The sequence below is a fragment of the Sesamum indicum genome, linkage group LG2 (genome assembly GCF_000512975.1).
Source record: "Sesamum indicum cultivar Zhongzhi No. 13 linkage group LG2, S_indicum_v1.0, whole genome shotgun sequence".
Taxonomy (NCBI): domain Eukaryota; kingdom Viridiplantae; phylum Streptophyta; class Magnoliopsida; order Lamiales; family Pedaliaceae; genus Sesamum; species Sesamum indicum.
In genome coordinates, this window is record NC_026146.1 from 1,947,804 (window position 1) to 1,962,488 (window position 14,685).

The 14,685-nt window shown below is 32.9% G+C and overlaps 1 protein-coding gene across 1 annotated transcript; it reads left to right on the forward strand.

Annotated features, from left to right (window-relative positions):
* On the forward strand, positions 9,189-13,421 carry LOC105177042 (probable beta-D-xylosidase 7). Its single transcript, XM_011100068.2, has 6 exons — positions 9,189-9,709; positions 10,741-11,043; positions 11,138-11,307; positions 11,385-11,482; positions 11,582-12,346; positions 12,716-13,421. The coding sequence occupies exons 1-6, from the start codon at positions 9,269-9,271 to the stop codon at positions 13,297-13,299; spliced, it is 2,361 nt and encodes a 786-aa protein (XP_011098370.1). The 5' UTR covers positions 9,189-9,268; the 3' UTR covers positions 13,300-13,421.

Sequence of the window (14,685 nt, forward strand, 5' to 3'; positions counted from 1 at the left end):
AGTCATGTGCAATTCAACCTGCTTCTCTTGGGCTTGTGAGCTTTCGGCGGCAAATTTATTCTGGTCAAAAATAGAGTTGGTCTTACTTTAGTCTTATTTCGGACTCAATGATGATGCAAAGTTTACTAAGACTTGTTTGGGATCCACCTTGATTTGTAATTTATTTCCTTCATTTTTATTTTTAGCTTTGTTTAGGATTCGATATTTTGTAAAGGGAGTAGTACTCCCCGTTTTCTAGTTTAGAAAATTCTCCACCTTATGCTTATATATTGAGATGGAAGAGAACCCCGAAAAATACCCCTACCCTGCTCGGGTAGTTTTTAAATTTTTAATATTTATAAAAGCTATCAATTATATCAAATAATACGTCACAAAATTCAAAATACTATCAAATTTTATAACTACAAAAAAATATAAACTATATATTACTATGTAAAATAGATAATCATTTTCGTTGTACATTAATATCTCTAGATTCTTCCCATCCAAACAAGACCATGATACATCTAAAACGCATTTACGTTGAAATCGCTATTCGTCTCTAATGGTCCTGCAATGTGGATAAGCTCAGGGGGGCTCCCACTAGAGCTAAAGTCGTGAATGGAATTTCTCAAGCCACATGCACATTGCTGTCCCGATTTTGTAGTTATATGGAGGCCAATTTTAGTATATGCCTTCAGATATTTTTCTACAAGAGATTACTTCTGAAAGAGGAACCTCTTGATATGGACAATCGTCATTATATTTAATTGCTCGTAGATAAGATGAGAATGCGACTTTAGGCAGGAAGATATCATGGAAGAATAATAGACGTGCTACCGTTCGGCATTATGGATAGACTTTTTGGAGGAATTTTGAGTCCTTGGTTTGGGAGGCAAATAGATGTCTATTTGGGTAAATTATATTCATATTTTCTTTTTCTTTTAATAAAATTATAAGTACATCTCGTGAGGAGGGCATCGATGTAATTTCTCAGACTCGGGGGGTGTTTGTGTAAGTTTTTTTTCCTTGAAAATGTACTAATATAAAGAGATCATTACATTTCCACTCCTAATCTATGGTCTATTTTAAACACATCATTCTTATCTTTTGAAAAATTACAGTTATATACCACAGACAACATTATTTACACCAAGGTACTCCTATTTTTTAAAATATTATACACGCACCCCTCGAAAACGTCAACATCATTAGACAAATTATCCCTATTTTTTTACCGACATGGATGGTTTCTATAATTATGTAAAAGACAACAATAATTTATATAAATAGACCATCTATCAGAGAGTGTAAAAATTTAAATTATGATTAGAATCTCGATCAGGGGTGTAGCTATAATTTTATAAAAAAATAGACAACTTTTGTGTAATTTTAATTAATTCAAAGAGGTGTCAATATAATTAACCTAGATATTTAACTAAATGGGACGACAGTTTTTTAACTTGAAAATAATAATAATAGGCATTCTAATTCTATACTAATATAAAAAGAAAAATATTTTCACACTCACAAACTAAGATTAATGATACCACCGCACCAACTTTTTTGTAAAGTTAAAAATTCCCTTCATGAGAAAGTGACCAACTCTTTTAACTTTTCAAAGTTTACATTAATTGATAAATTATTTTTTTTCTTGTTTTTTATTAATATAATGTATTCATTTATATATTTTATTCTTATTTATAATATTTTTTAAAGTGTAAAAAATTATTTATTATATACACATAGGAACAACGTGCCACAACGACTAATTTTTCAAGGGAATAAAAAACAAAAGAGCAATATGACGGTGACGAGGGGAGGTAGTGAGATTTTCTTTTTACTAGTTCAGAGATTACGTTGTTATTTATTTATTTATTTTTTTGGGGAGTTTTTGTGTCTATATATTTGTATTTCCACATGAAGGGTAAAGTACAAGTAATCGAGTATATTTTCTTAATTGAATGAGTTTATAAAATATAAAAATAAGATGTTTATAAGCTCTTTTACATTAAATGTAGGACGTTCATGATTTATTTTTAAATTTTTGACAAATACCTTTTTAATTTTAGATTTTTTATATATTAATTTTACTAATAATATCTGATATTTTATTTTATTTAAATACTTCAGAATTAATAATCCAAATAAAATTTAATATCTCATAAATTTTAAAAATATATGTACTTTCACAAAAATCTTTTTAAATAATTTTGAGTGAAAAAGCCTCTCAAATTTATATACAAAAAATTTATACTATGGGACTGTAGTCTGATCAACCCCCTTTTCCGCGGAGAAATTATTAAAAAAATTAACAAATTGCAGTAAAATGCAGATTCTCAAAATTTTGAGTGGTACCGCATTTTTAAAACGTGGTGCCACAATATTTCTAAAAAAGAAAATTTTAATCAGTCACCACGATTCGACTGATTTTATAAAATACATATATATATTTTAATCAGTCACCGGGGTCAGTACCAGTAGTGATTGATTAACTTTTTTTTTTTTTTAGAAAAATTGTGGTATCGAATTTTAAAAACGCATTGCCACTCAAAATTTTACGAATCTTGATTTCACTGCAATTTCTTGGTTTTTTTTTTTTTGGATATTTTAATAAATAATTTCGCCCTTTTCGGCTCCACTTGACACTGATTAATGGGGAACTAAATTCCCATTGGGCTAACATCGTACCAAATATTAGGTCAACAATAAACCTTGAAGATATTTGTTCATAGATGATGATGACAAGACTTGGAAGAAATGACGAGTGCAGATATTTGTTTGGACTTTGGGAAAGAGGATATTTTTGTGTTCACGGATGTTTTTTCTTTCGAACTATGATCGTTTTTGTATTTTACTATTTAAATTCTTTTATTGTTTTAATTTGTTATATTAATTGTACGAGCTCTGTAAATTACCATTTCAGACTATCTTTTGATGGGATTTTTCACTGAAAAATTATCACATTCAACACACACGTGCAAGAATATTGTTCCGTATTTCAAATAATTCACTCATGGGTTGCTAATTTTTAAGTTGAATTTTATTTTTCGTTGTAAGAATATGGCGTATTAATTTGAGATTTTGTGATGGAAATTTATGTATATTTTGCACATACATCGAGTATGCTAAATTACAAATTTTGTACAAAAAAAATTTGTGTTAAGAAAATCATAAACGTTTTTGTTCTGGTTACATATGAAGGATGAAGGCCCAATTCCAACAGTTGATTTGTTATTGAAGTCTGAAGCTGAGCATGAAATCATATGACTTTTGAGTGTGTCCGAAGCTGGGAATGAAACAGTACCCACCGCCCTAATAATTGGGCCCAACAGCAAATCCTATTTGAAATTGCCAGACTAGTAATTGAGCTGTTAGGGGTGACAAATTCAACGGATAAAACACCCAACAAATTATAATTATATGATAGTCAAAATATAATTTAATGACTGTATTAATTACATATTATTATTTATTCGATTCATAATTTAATTTTAAAAAAATAAAATTCAAATCAAGCGAGTTGGACCTGTCCGTAGTGGGTTCCAGACTCTGACTAGATGGGTCCAAAAAATATTAGGACAGGATAGATTACGGGTCCAGGCTGGAGTTGGTGGGACGGGTACTAGTCCACCCAAATCGCCCCGTTGACAAGCCTAGCAGGACGGGGTTAGGATAGGGCGGGGCTGGTTTCATGTCTAACTAAAGATAGGCGATTGCGGAACCAATGTGAACTTGTTTAACCAATTAAAAATAAAACTTGAACCAATGTGAAGGAGATTGCGGAAAAAACAATCACTATGTTTGGTTTCAGTTTAACTTGTTTTGTGTATTCGGTGGAGATAGAGAAAGAAAAATAAAGATAAATAAGTATGTATTAGAGTATAGTGTGTATATTTAGATCTATTTTTGGAGATAATATAAAATAAGTATGGTATGTTTGATGTTGTTTAGTGGGAGACAAAAACTACTGTTCATTGTTAAATCATGTCTCTTTTATATATATTAATATATATGTATGAGTATGTATATAATTGTTTTAGTTGTAGGGCCTATAATTAATGTAGACTTATTTTGACAAAAAACAAATAAGCCACTGTTTCAAAACATCTCGAAACAGCATCAAAACTTTCAAAACAAATCAAGGCAAATATTTATCATATTTTGGATCATCTCGAAAATGGAAAAAAATGAAACCAAACGCTATGAATACTCTTTTAAAAATACTTAATTTTAGAAAAAAAAAATGGATGAAATAATTAGGAGTGTTTCAAAGTAATAGTCATATGCAGTAAAGAGTTGTGACGACAAATAATTATTGTCATTATATTTATATTGTCATTGGATACGTATCACTAATTATTTACAGTAACAACTTTGTAGATAATTCTTATCACTAATAATGATATGGTGACATGGTCACAATCGAAGACACTTAATAATATATTAAGGGATAAATCTAAAATTGCTACTTGATATTTCATCACTAGTAATAAATTTTATTTTAGTGATGGGAGGGTTTTTTTTTAATTTAAATATACAAAAATAATAGTCGGAGCAAAAAATCATAAAGAACTTTAACTTTTTTACAAACATGTTTTAAGCTGCAAGAAACACTATATCACGATATTACAACTTTTAACTTATTTTAGCTTAATTAATAGAAAGTATAAGCAAAAGTTGTACTTTCAAACACCTTTATTAGCTTAGTCTAAGCTGTAATATGAAGGGTAAATTATATTTTTGGTCCCATAAGTGGAACTGTTTCTAATTTTAGTCCCACACTCAGGTCAATTCGTACATTTAGTCCCATATGTGGATTTCTTTTTAATTTCAGAACCAAAAGGGGGATTCCGTTAAAAACTTAACGCCAGCCTCAATTTTTTAACGGAATTCCCCCTTAAGTCTTGAAATTGAAAAAAAAAATCCACATATGGGACTAAATGTGCGAATTAGTCTGACTGTAGGACTAAAATTGAAAATAAGTCCATTTATGAGATAAAAAATGTAATTTACCCTAATATGAACATTACTTAAGTTTTTGCAAAAAAAAAAAAACCCCGATATTTGGTTAAATATATTTGAATTAAAGCTGACAAGCTTTCTGAACAAAATATTATGATCTAATTACAAAGCTGAAAAGTAAGAATTTTTCAACTTATTTTTAAAATTTTAATATTTTTTTATAATTTTTTACCATATTAATTATAAATTTAATATAATCAATATAATTCAAAACAAATATATAGTATTATAAACACCCTCTGAGTGAGAGGTTGGTGGAAACTCTTTGAAGTAATGCAATGTAAGTTAAAAGGTCAATAAAATTGAATTGACACAAAAAGGTTAAGTGAAAAAGATAATTCATCTCTCTCCAAATAAAAAAGAAGAATAACTCATCTCCAAATAAGTTTTAATTTTGTTAAAATAATAATTAAATGTATTTACATATATTATTCGACGTACATTCTACTTGGTTTATAAAATTAAAGCCCATATACAAATTTAAACTAAAAGTTTAGATTTAACTGAGTTTGATACTAGCCTCAATCTACTCAACCCAATTTTCAGTGCTATTACAAATTTCTCATACCACATCGATCGAGAAAAAGAATTATACAGATACTTATAAAGTGGGATATATTTTTGTTAGTAAAAAAAAATAAATAGTATCAAAGTTAGGTCCCTACCAATACCTAAGGGAGGAGGGGGGGGGGGTTCGTGCAAGGGCTTTTGTATAGGGTTGGCCAAGGGAAGCACACGTTGCAGGAGAACATGCATGGATTAGGGAGGAAGAATGTTACAAGTTCCTTATCCCACATCGACTGGAAGATGAATTTAGAAAAGGCTTATAAATGAAAATATCTCCGAAGTAATAATTCTTTTAAAAATACATGTGGATCCGTAACTAAGTGACGTCCTTAATGGGGGGATTCATGTTTTGCCGGACATAAGGTTGGCCAAGGAAAGTCCCCCATGAGAGTGTGTGCAGAATAGGAGAGGAAAAACATCACAAGTTCTCATATTCAGAGGTGTTTATAAAGTGAGGTATCCCTCCTCCTTAATAATAGATTTTCATGAATAAATAGAGGCCTACGACACCTACCCCTAATAGATAACTGAACGCATTCTCTTTTTTACCTTTTTTTTTTTAATAATACATCAATTTAACTAATATATTAATATGACTAAAATCAGTCGATAAATTACACCGATTCAACAAATAACTAATAATAAACAAATTACAAATAACTCACATAAATTGAGATAAATACCCACATATCCGATAACCCTCAAACCCATGATCTCCAACTTATTCATAGAACCTCAATTTTAGACTTAACCACTACGTTAAAACATTGCAAAAAAGTAAAAAATCTTTTTAATCTATCTATAAAAGAGAGAGCGTGGGCTCGACGCGCCCTTGTATGGTCTGGAGAGGCTTATCTATCTTATAGTTTAGGGGCTATATCCTGGTTTCATTGCTTGTTGTTTTGTCTGGTTCAATAATACCGCTTATCCTAGCGAGTTTTACGGACCTACTGGACTAGAAGCTTCTCAGGCCCAAGCATTTACTTTTCTAGTTAGAGACCAACGTCTTGGGGCTAATGTAGGATCCGCCCAAGGACCCACCAGTTTAGGAAAATATCTAATGCGTTCCCTGACCGGAGAGGGAACAAAATTGAACCACATTTGTAAAACATGGCTGATTTGGGAATTAAATAAGCAAAAAAAAATTATTAATAAATAGTGTGCATTAGATATTGTCCACTTACATAGTATTTAAATCACATGATTGGGGAAATAATCAAGAAAAAAGATCTACTTTTATCGAGGTCATTAAGTACTATATATATTACTGATTTTGTCTGTGATATTTTAAAATTACGTATAATTTCTTTTTAATTATTTTAAGTATCTTTCTTAGACTAATCATAATTACGTGCACAGGAAATGTTGCACACACCTATTAAAAATAGTAACAAATGATAATATAAAATTTCTTTCAATTTCGTACTTCATTGAAAAGTTTAACCCTTTGGGTACGTAGAAGTAGAATTTGGGCAAAATCTCTTCATTAGTCCTTTATCTTTATGTTTTATTTTTATTTTAGTCCCTCATCTCTCGAATGCATTTTTAATAGTCCCTCGTCTTTAGTTCTCGTTCCACTTTTTTCAAATGCCCTTTTAAAAAATAGATCTCGTTAAGGTTCTTGATCGTTAAATTTTTAATGAAATTTAATTAAAATGGGTAAAATATTCCACTAATGAAGAGTAAAATTGAAAAAGCTCTTGACTTTAATAGTTTCTCAATTATTAAGAAATATTGTGTACTTTAATAATGTTTTTTTTTGTGACCAAACAAAAATATAAATATTACTACAATAACCAAACATTCAGAAAAGAAAAAAATCATCAAATAATATGTTTTATGCCTTAGGATACGAAATATACACCAAAAAGAATATGTATGAATCTCAATCAACGTATTTTTTTATCTTAATTTTAGCCAGTTGATCTTTCTTTTTGGCATTGATTATAATATATTTATTATTTTTGTTATTTTCGACCGTCTTTATTTTTTCACATTTATGAGAAATTCATTGTTGAATGAATTACGTAAAAAGCCAAATTCGCATTTCAAACTTTCAAAAATATTTCAACTTGTATTTATTAAATTTATTTAATTTTTTCTGAATAATTAGTAGTTATTTTATTAATATTTATATTTGTTTTAGTTATAAAACATAATATTATTAGATTACTTCTTTTTAATTATTGACAAATTACTAAAATTCGGGAATTATTTTTTATTTGACTCCTCGTTACTGGAATATATTTCATCCACTTTATTTATTTCCATTAAAACTTAACGGTCAAGGACCGTATGAGATGTACTTAAAAGATGAGGGACTATTAACGTCGATTCGACATATGAAGGACTAAAGTGGGATGAAAAATAAAGACGAGGGACTAATATATTTTATTGTCAATTATCTATATATATCCTGAATAAAATTCAAGATTAAACGCATCTACGGTCATCAATGAACTAAAATTAGAATAAATAGGTGAAATTTATCAACCGTAGGTATCATCAATATTTGTTAGATCAGTCAGTAATAAGAATATATCACTTTCAGTTAAATGATTATAATTTTCTTTTTTCGATGTCTGTGTGATGCACTGTGTCGGGAGATACTATGATGATTAGGGTCGAATACTCATCTTTTTTTTTTTAATAAAAGGAAAATAATCTAAAAGATAATGATTAAATGTTTCTTCTTCTGCATCTACTAAAGAAATTTGGTAAATCCAAACTAGCCGTATTAGTTTGAAATCGAAAAATTGGACGTTGTTCATGTGAATTTGGACTTATATAAATTTCGTGAATAGTCAAATCAACACATGATAATGTTGAAAACTGTCAGTTTACGAGTACAAACTTACATCAACAACATCATTAGGTAGACCCGATGAAATCTTGGGAGATTTCCTTCGTCCCCCTTTCTTTTCTATTTTGATATCATGACAATTGATAGAGTTAATTACAATTGGACTCTCTTTAATTTAAAAATGTGAAATTATAGTTCTCCTGAAAAAATTTCAAAAGTATATATTTCTTTCGAAAATTCACCATTTACACCTGACTCCTTTCATTATGTTTTGGATTAAAAATATTGTCGTTAGCAAAAAAATACATAATTTTCAACTCCTCATGTAATAATTTCGTACTTATAAGGAAAAAAAGTATGATAGTATTAACCTCACTCCATATGTATATTCATTTATCCCTTATAAGTATACAAATATATATATAGAAATATTAAATATGGTGCAAAATTAAAAATCTATGTAATCGTTTTTGTTGACGTTAGCATTTTTCATTCAAACCCTAATGAAAGAAAGTTATGTGCAAATAGAGAATCTTTGAAAAAAGTATAAATATAATTTTAAAATTTATTCGAGAAAAAGCATAAATTCGTAACGTTAGAAGAGTTCTAAGTATAATTCACCAGTCGATAAAGTTTGACTCCTCTTCCACTAATCAACCCCACCCTATACATACAAATATTGGAGAAAGACAAACAAACAAACAACCAACCTCCCATAAGTAGCTCAAAAAGGGCAATTTAGTCATTTAACATCCACCAACTACATTACAACCATGTGCTTATTTAGTTCACTTCAAACTCCACTTGCACTTTTGCCCTTAAAAAGACACTGCACTTTAATTTCCTCAACACTTAAGTTCCACTTCTCCCCCACAAACAATCATCAATCAAGAAATGAGAGGTTTCACCCACACCACACCTCTCATCACTGCACTCATCACATACTCCCTCACACTTGTAATCATCAAGGCTGCTCAATCCACTCATGATCACCACCCCCTCCCACCATTCTCCTGTGCCTCCACAAATCCATCAACCAGCTCATACCCATTCTGCGACGTCCACCTGTCGGTCCACGACCGGGCCCGCGACCTCGTCTCGCGTCTAACGTTGGACGAGAAAATATCTCAGCTCATCAACAAGGCGTCCGCCATCCCACGGCTTGGCATCCCCTACTACCAGTGGTGGTCGGAGGCTCTGCATGGGGTGGCCGTCGCCATCGGCGTTGAGAACGGCGTGTCGTTCAATGGGACGATCCGGGCTGCCACTAGTTTCCCTCAAGTTATACTCACTGCTGCTGCCTTCGACGCCGATCTTTGGTACCAAATAGCAAAGGTTAGTAACGCCTAATTAAAATCAACACAACACTAATTTTTTTCAAGTAACTTCACTTATTATGTAATTGATTATTCTTTTTAGACGGCATGATTTGAGCTACAATATTTTTGTTCCCTGTAATGAGTGAGGAAAGAAAACAAAGGAAATAATGAAAATTTGGTGGTTTATGCATGTGTGATAACCGATCTTGTCAGTATTTATGTGTAGTGGGGGTTGAGATAAGGGTTTTTATTCAACTCATGGGACCAGCATTCCTTGTATGAAGGACTTATAGGATTACAGCAAGTTTTTGTCTGTTGATGAAGTTGTTTATATAAATATATATATATTTGTCTGGAAACTGGGGATTAGATCCAATCTGAATATCTTCAAATGGAATGGTGCGTCGATCTCTGTATATTCATACATAAACTTAGCATAAACTGCGCTGCTTTTGTCTCTGCACACGACACTGGCCTCTCACCAATAAAAAGTTAATATATATATATATACTAACCATCGCGGCATGACGTGCTTGCATATAATAAATAATATTTTATATTTTAAAATATATTATGAATAAAAATATATATATAAACCACAACATTATAATTCTAAAAAAGGAAAAAAAAAGAAAGAAAGAAAGCAAGAAAAATGAAAATCAACTTGCACGTATTATTCGTATAATAATAAAATTAGTGTTGCGGTATCATAATAATCGTTTGTGGGAGAGAAAAGAAAACTTTCTTTTATGTAGTATAAATATATATAAATGGGGGTTATAAAATATTCGACTACATTTTGAATTTCGTTATTGACATGATATAATTTGTCCCGTTTGATGTTTGATGTTTTCACACCTGATTTATAGGTTCAATTTAAAGATTAAATAATATGATCGACTATTCTCGTAACATATCTCAATTTTCCTCGTATGAAGCAACCTTAATTATGATGTTATAATTTCGACTAGATTTTCTATTCCACGTCGTGTTATGTTGTATATTTCATTTAATATATACACGTCACACTTGTACGAAATTTTGAAGGTGATCGGGACAGAGGCTAGAGCAATATACAATGAAGGTGAGGCAATAGGCATGACATTCTGGTCACCAAACATCAACATTTTCAGGGATCCCAGGTGGGGGAGGGGCCAAGAAACCCCCGGAGAAGACCCGTTGCTTACCGGGAAATACGCAGTTTCGTTTGTCCGAGGGATTCAAGGCGACAGCTTTGAAGGCGGCAGCCTTAAAGACGGCCGCCTTCAAGTCTCCGCTTGCTGCAAGCATTTCACTGCCTATGATCTGGACAATTGGAAAGGAGTTGATCGTTTTACGTTCGACGCTCATGTAGTATTCTCATTAGTATAAAATGTTTCATGATTGGTTTTCTACTGTGAATAAGTCAGAATTTTCCAACGAACGTCGCGGTTTCTTGGTGTAGGTCACGAAGCAGGACATGGCGGATACGTTTCAGCCGCCATTCAAAAGCTGTGTGGAGGAAGGGCGAGCAAGCGGGATAATGTGCGCTTATAACCTCGTCAATGGAGTGCCTAACTGCGCTGATTATAATCTGTTAACGAAAACGGCTCGTGGAGAGTGGGGATTCCAGGGGTAATTTACCTAACTCGAAAGTTGTCAATCGTTTTTGTTCTAGTAGAAGCTGCTTGATGTGAGTGGAAAATGAGCAGGTACATAACGTCGGATTGTGATGCTGTCTCGCTCATTTACGAGAAGCAAAAGTATGCAAAATCGCACGAAGATGCAGTTGCGGATGTGCTCAAAGCTGGTAAAAAGTTGAACTGATTGTGTAACAGGATTCAATTAATGTTGCAAATTTGAAGTCATTTCTAGTGAGTTTTTCCCTTTCCAAACCGATGAAAAACAGGCATGGATGTAAACTGCGGCTTGTATTTGGCAAATCACACGAAATCGGCTGTCGAACAGGGGAAGGTGTCGGAATCTGATATAGACAGAGCCCTTTACAACCTGTTTTCTGTTAGGATGAGGCTAGGCCTATTCAATGGCAGTCCAAGCGAACAGTCTTACGGCAACCTTGGACGTAATGACATTTGCACTCCCGAGCACCAGGACTTGGCTCTGGAAGCTGCCCGCGGTGGCATTGTCCTTCTGAAGAACTCTGCAAAACTCCTTCCTCTTTCCAAGTCGAAAACGAAGTCGCTTGCAGTAATAGGTCCCAATGCTAACGTAGCCAAAACGCTTCTTGGCAACTATGCCGGTCCCCCTTGCAAAACCATTACTCCACTAGAAGGCCTAATGAGCTATGTCAAGAAAACCAAGTTCCATCCCGGCTGTGAAGACGTGAACTGCACGTCGGCTGCAACAAGCCAGGCTGTCAAGCTTGCAAAGTCAGCAGATTACGTCATTCTTGTAATGGGACTCAATCAAGAACGGGAGAGCGAAGAGCTTGATCGTGAGGACTTGGTTCTCCCGGGGCAGCAACAAAGTCTGATCACGAGCATCGCCAAGGCTGCTAAAAAGCCGGTTGTATTGGTAATGCTTTGTGGAGGGCCTGTCGATATTTCGTTCGCGAAAAACGATCCCAAGATTGGAGGCATCTTGTGGGCTGGATATCCAGGTGAAGCAGGGGGCAAAGCAATAGCAGAGATCATATTTGGCGACCACAATCCAGGTACATTTCATCAAAAACTCTCCTTCATGGCATTGTAACTAAAAGGCCTTACATATAAATTATTTATACAATATTATAAGTTAATGCATCTTATACAATGTTTTTTGAGTTTATAAGATGCTTGATCTTATTTTTTAAAAAAAAAAAACTATTAAAAATAAGATTATAGAGTTTATAATGTGTTATTGATAAAAAAATTGTATTTAGTTTCAAGAAAAATATTAAAATAACTTTTTTAAGTTCTTAACGTCTTATTTTTTAATCTTATAAACTTTCTTTTTTGAAAAATTTACCAAACACTCTGCAGTATCTTATCAGTTATAAGCTCATCCAAACACCATATTAGTACAGTTTCTACCTCTCTCTCAGGAGGAAGACTGCCGCTTACTTGGTACCCAAAAGACTTCATCAACATACCGATGACCGACATGAGAATGAGGTCTGATCCTTCGTCGGGCTATCCAGGGCGAACCTACCGATTTTACCAAGGCGAGAAAGTCTTTGAGTTTGGCTACGGTCTTAGCTACACAAACTACTCTTACAAGTTTGTTTCCGTGAGCCAAAGCAAGCTCGACTTCAAGACATTATCGACCACCGACAGGCCTGAACACTCGGGCTACATTTCAGTTGCAGATATCGGTTCAGAATCATGTGAGAAGGCAAAGGTTTCTGCCGTTGTTAAAGTCGAGAATGAAGGGAAGATGGCAGGCAAGCATCCGGTGCTGCTATTCCTGAGACGTGATCATAAGGGTGGCAATGCAAGTCCAGTGAAACAGTTGGTGGGATTTCAAAAGGTGAGCTTGAATGCAAAACAGAAGGGCAGTGTTGAGTTTGAAGTGAGTCCATGTGAGCACTTCAGTAGAGCAAGTAAGGATGGAACTCTGGTTATTGAATCAGGGGATCAGTACTTGGTTGTGGGAGATCAAGAGTATCCTATAAGCATCAATGTTTGACAAAAGATGGTCAATTCTTCTCATGTTGTTTTTGAATGGAAGGATTTGAAATTAAGTAGTTCAAATCCCTAATAATAATCATTTGAGTTGGTTCTGAATCATACTAAGAAAAATTTCAAATCCTTCTACTCACATTTCAAGCTAGGTTTTGTAGAATGTTGAAACTTGAAAGATTTAAATAGGTTAAATGCAATTTACCCCGTTGTGAACAAAACCCCCTTTACGAAACAATTAGTAAGTTATCCAACACCCCCCTCATGCCCCCAACGGTTTAAATTGGGGATTTTTCAAACATATAGAGTAATTTGCTAAAAAAAAAAGATTCATATGGAATTTTTTGCTCATATCTAATATCTTAAGGGGTAAATTGCATTTAACCCATTTTAAATTCTTTTAATATGAAGTGATTTCAATTCAATTCCTTCCATCCAAAAATATAGATGTTTTTCTTTTTCTATGTGAATTATCTGAGGTGGGTCCGAGGATTGGGACCTGGCTGGGTCCGAGGCAGGGTATGGATTTTATGTCGGACCCACCCGATTTTATATATTTTTTATAATTTATTATTCATTTGCAATATATTAATAATAAAAACTATCATATTATATATAAATCTTTAAATAATTTTGTAAGTATCCAACTCTATATAAGAAATACAAAAAATAAAAATTAGTTGAGGAGAAATTTAATAATTTTGAATTTGATGAATTTCATGTATTATAAAGATAAATGCAAAATTGGTGTTGTACTATAGGTCACTTCGCGATTCAAGTACCATACTTCTTAAAATCCAGATTTGATACTACAGTTTATCAAAATTGTAATATAGTACCTTAGTTTCTGTATTAACAGTTTTGATACCATGCCCTATATTTGAAAATATCATTTTAGCCCCAAAAAAGTTTGATTTCTCGCAGATCCAGTCCCATGCCTTGAAAATGGTATCAGAGCCTAAGTTTATTAAAAAAAAATGTGTTTATATTATATTTAGATATTTTTACCCGCTAATAGAGGAGACTCATTAAGATATTGGAACCCAACGAAAGTTTGAGTTATAACAGGAAACACTTTCAGATTTTGAAAGAATAGAGATGTAATTTCTTTATGAAAATTCTAGAAAAGGAAGAAGATCATCTCCAAACACCGAATGACAGTTCGAGTGACAACCAGGAGTATTTCTAAATTTTTGAAAACCAGAGAAGGAATTTCGTCTTAGGAATTCTAAAGAAGGCCACAAAGCCGGATCCTAAACCTCTTACCAAGGAGGAACAAGGAAAATGCTGGAGAATTCGCCAGATCCAGAAGGTGCTACCAGGGAATGCACTGAAAATCCTACAAGCAACAAAGTCCATCAAGGAGGAAGGGGACGGGTAAATTCTTTCACTA

Bases quoted from the DNA above. Each gene is read 5' to 3' on its own strand.
- LOC105177042 (XM_011100068.2), top strand. From the start codon at position 9,269: ATGAGAGGTTTCACCCACACCACACCTCTCATCACTGCACTCATCACA. The intron at 11,308-11,384 runs GTAATTTACCTA...GAAAATGAGCAG, and splicing joins GGAGAGTGGGGATTCCAGGG to GTACATAACGTCGGATTGTG. The intron at 11,483-11,581 runs GTAAAAAGTTGA...GATGAAAAACAG, and splicing joins TGCGGATGTGCTCAAAGCTG to GCATGGATGTAAACTGCGGC.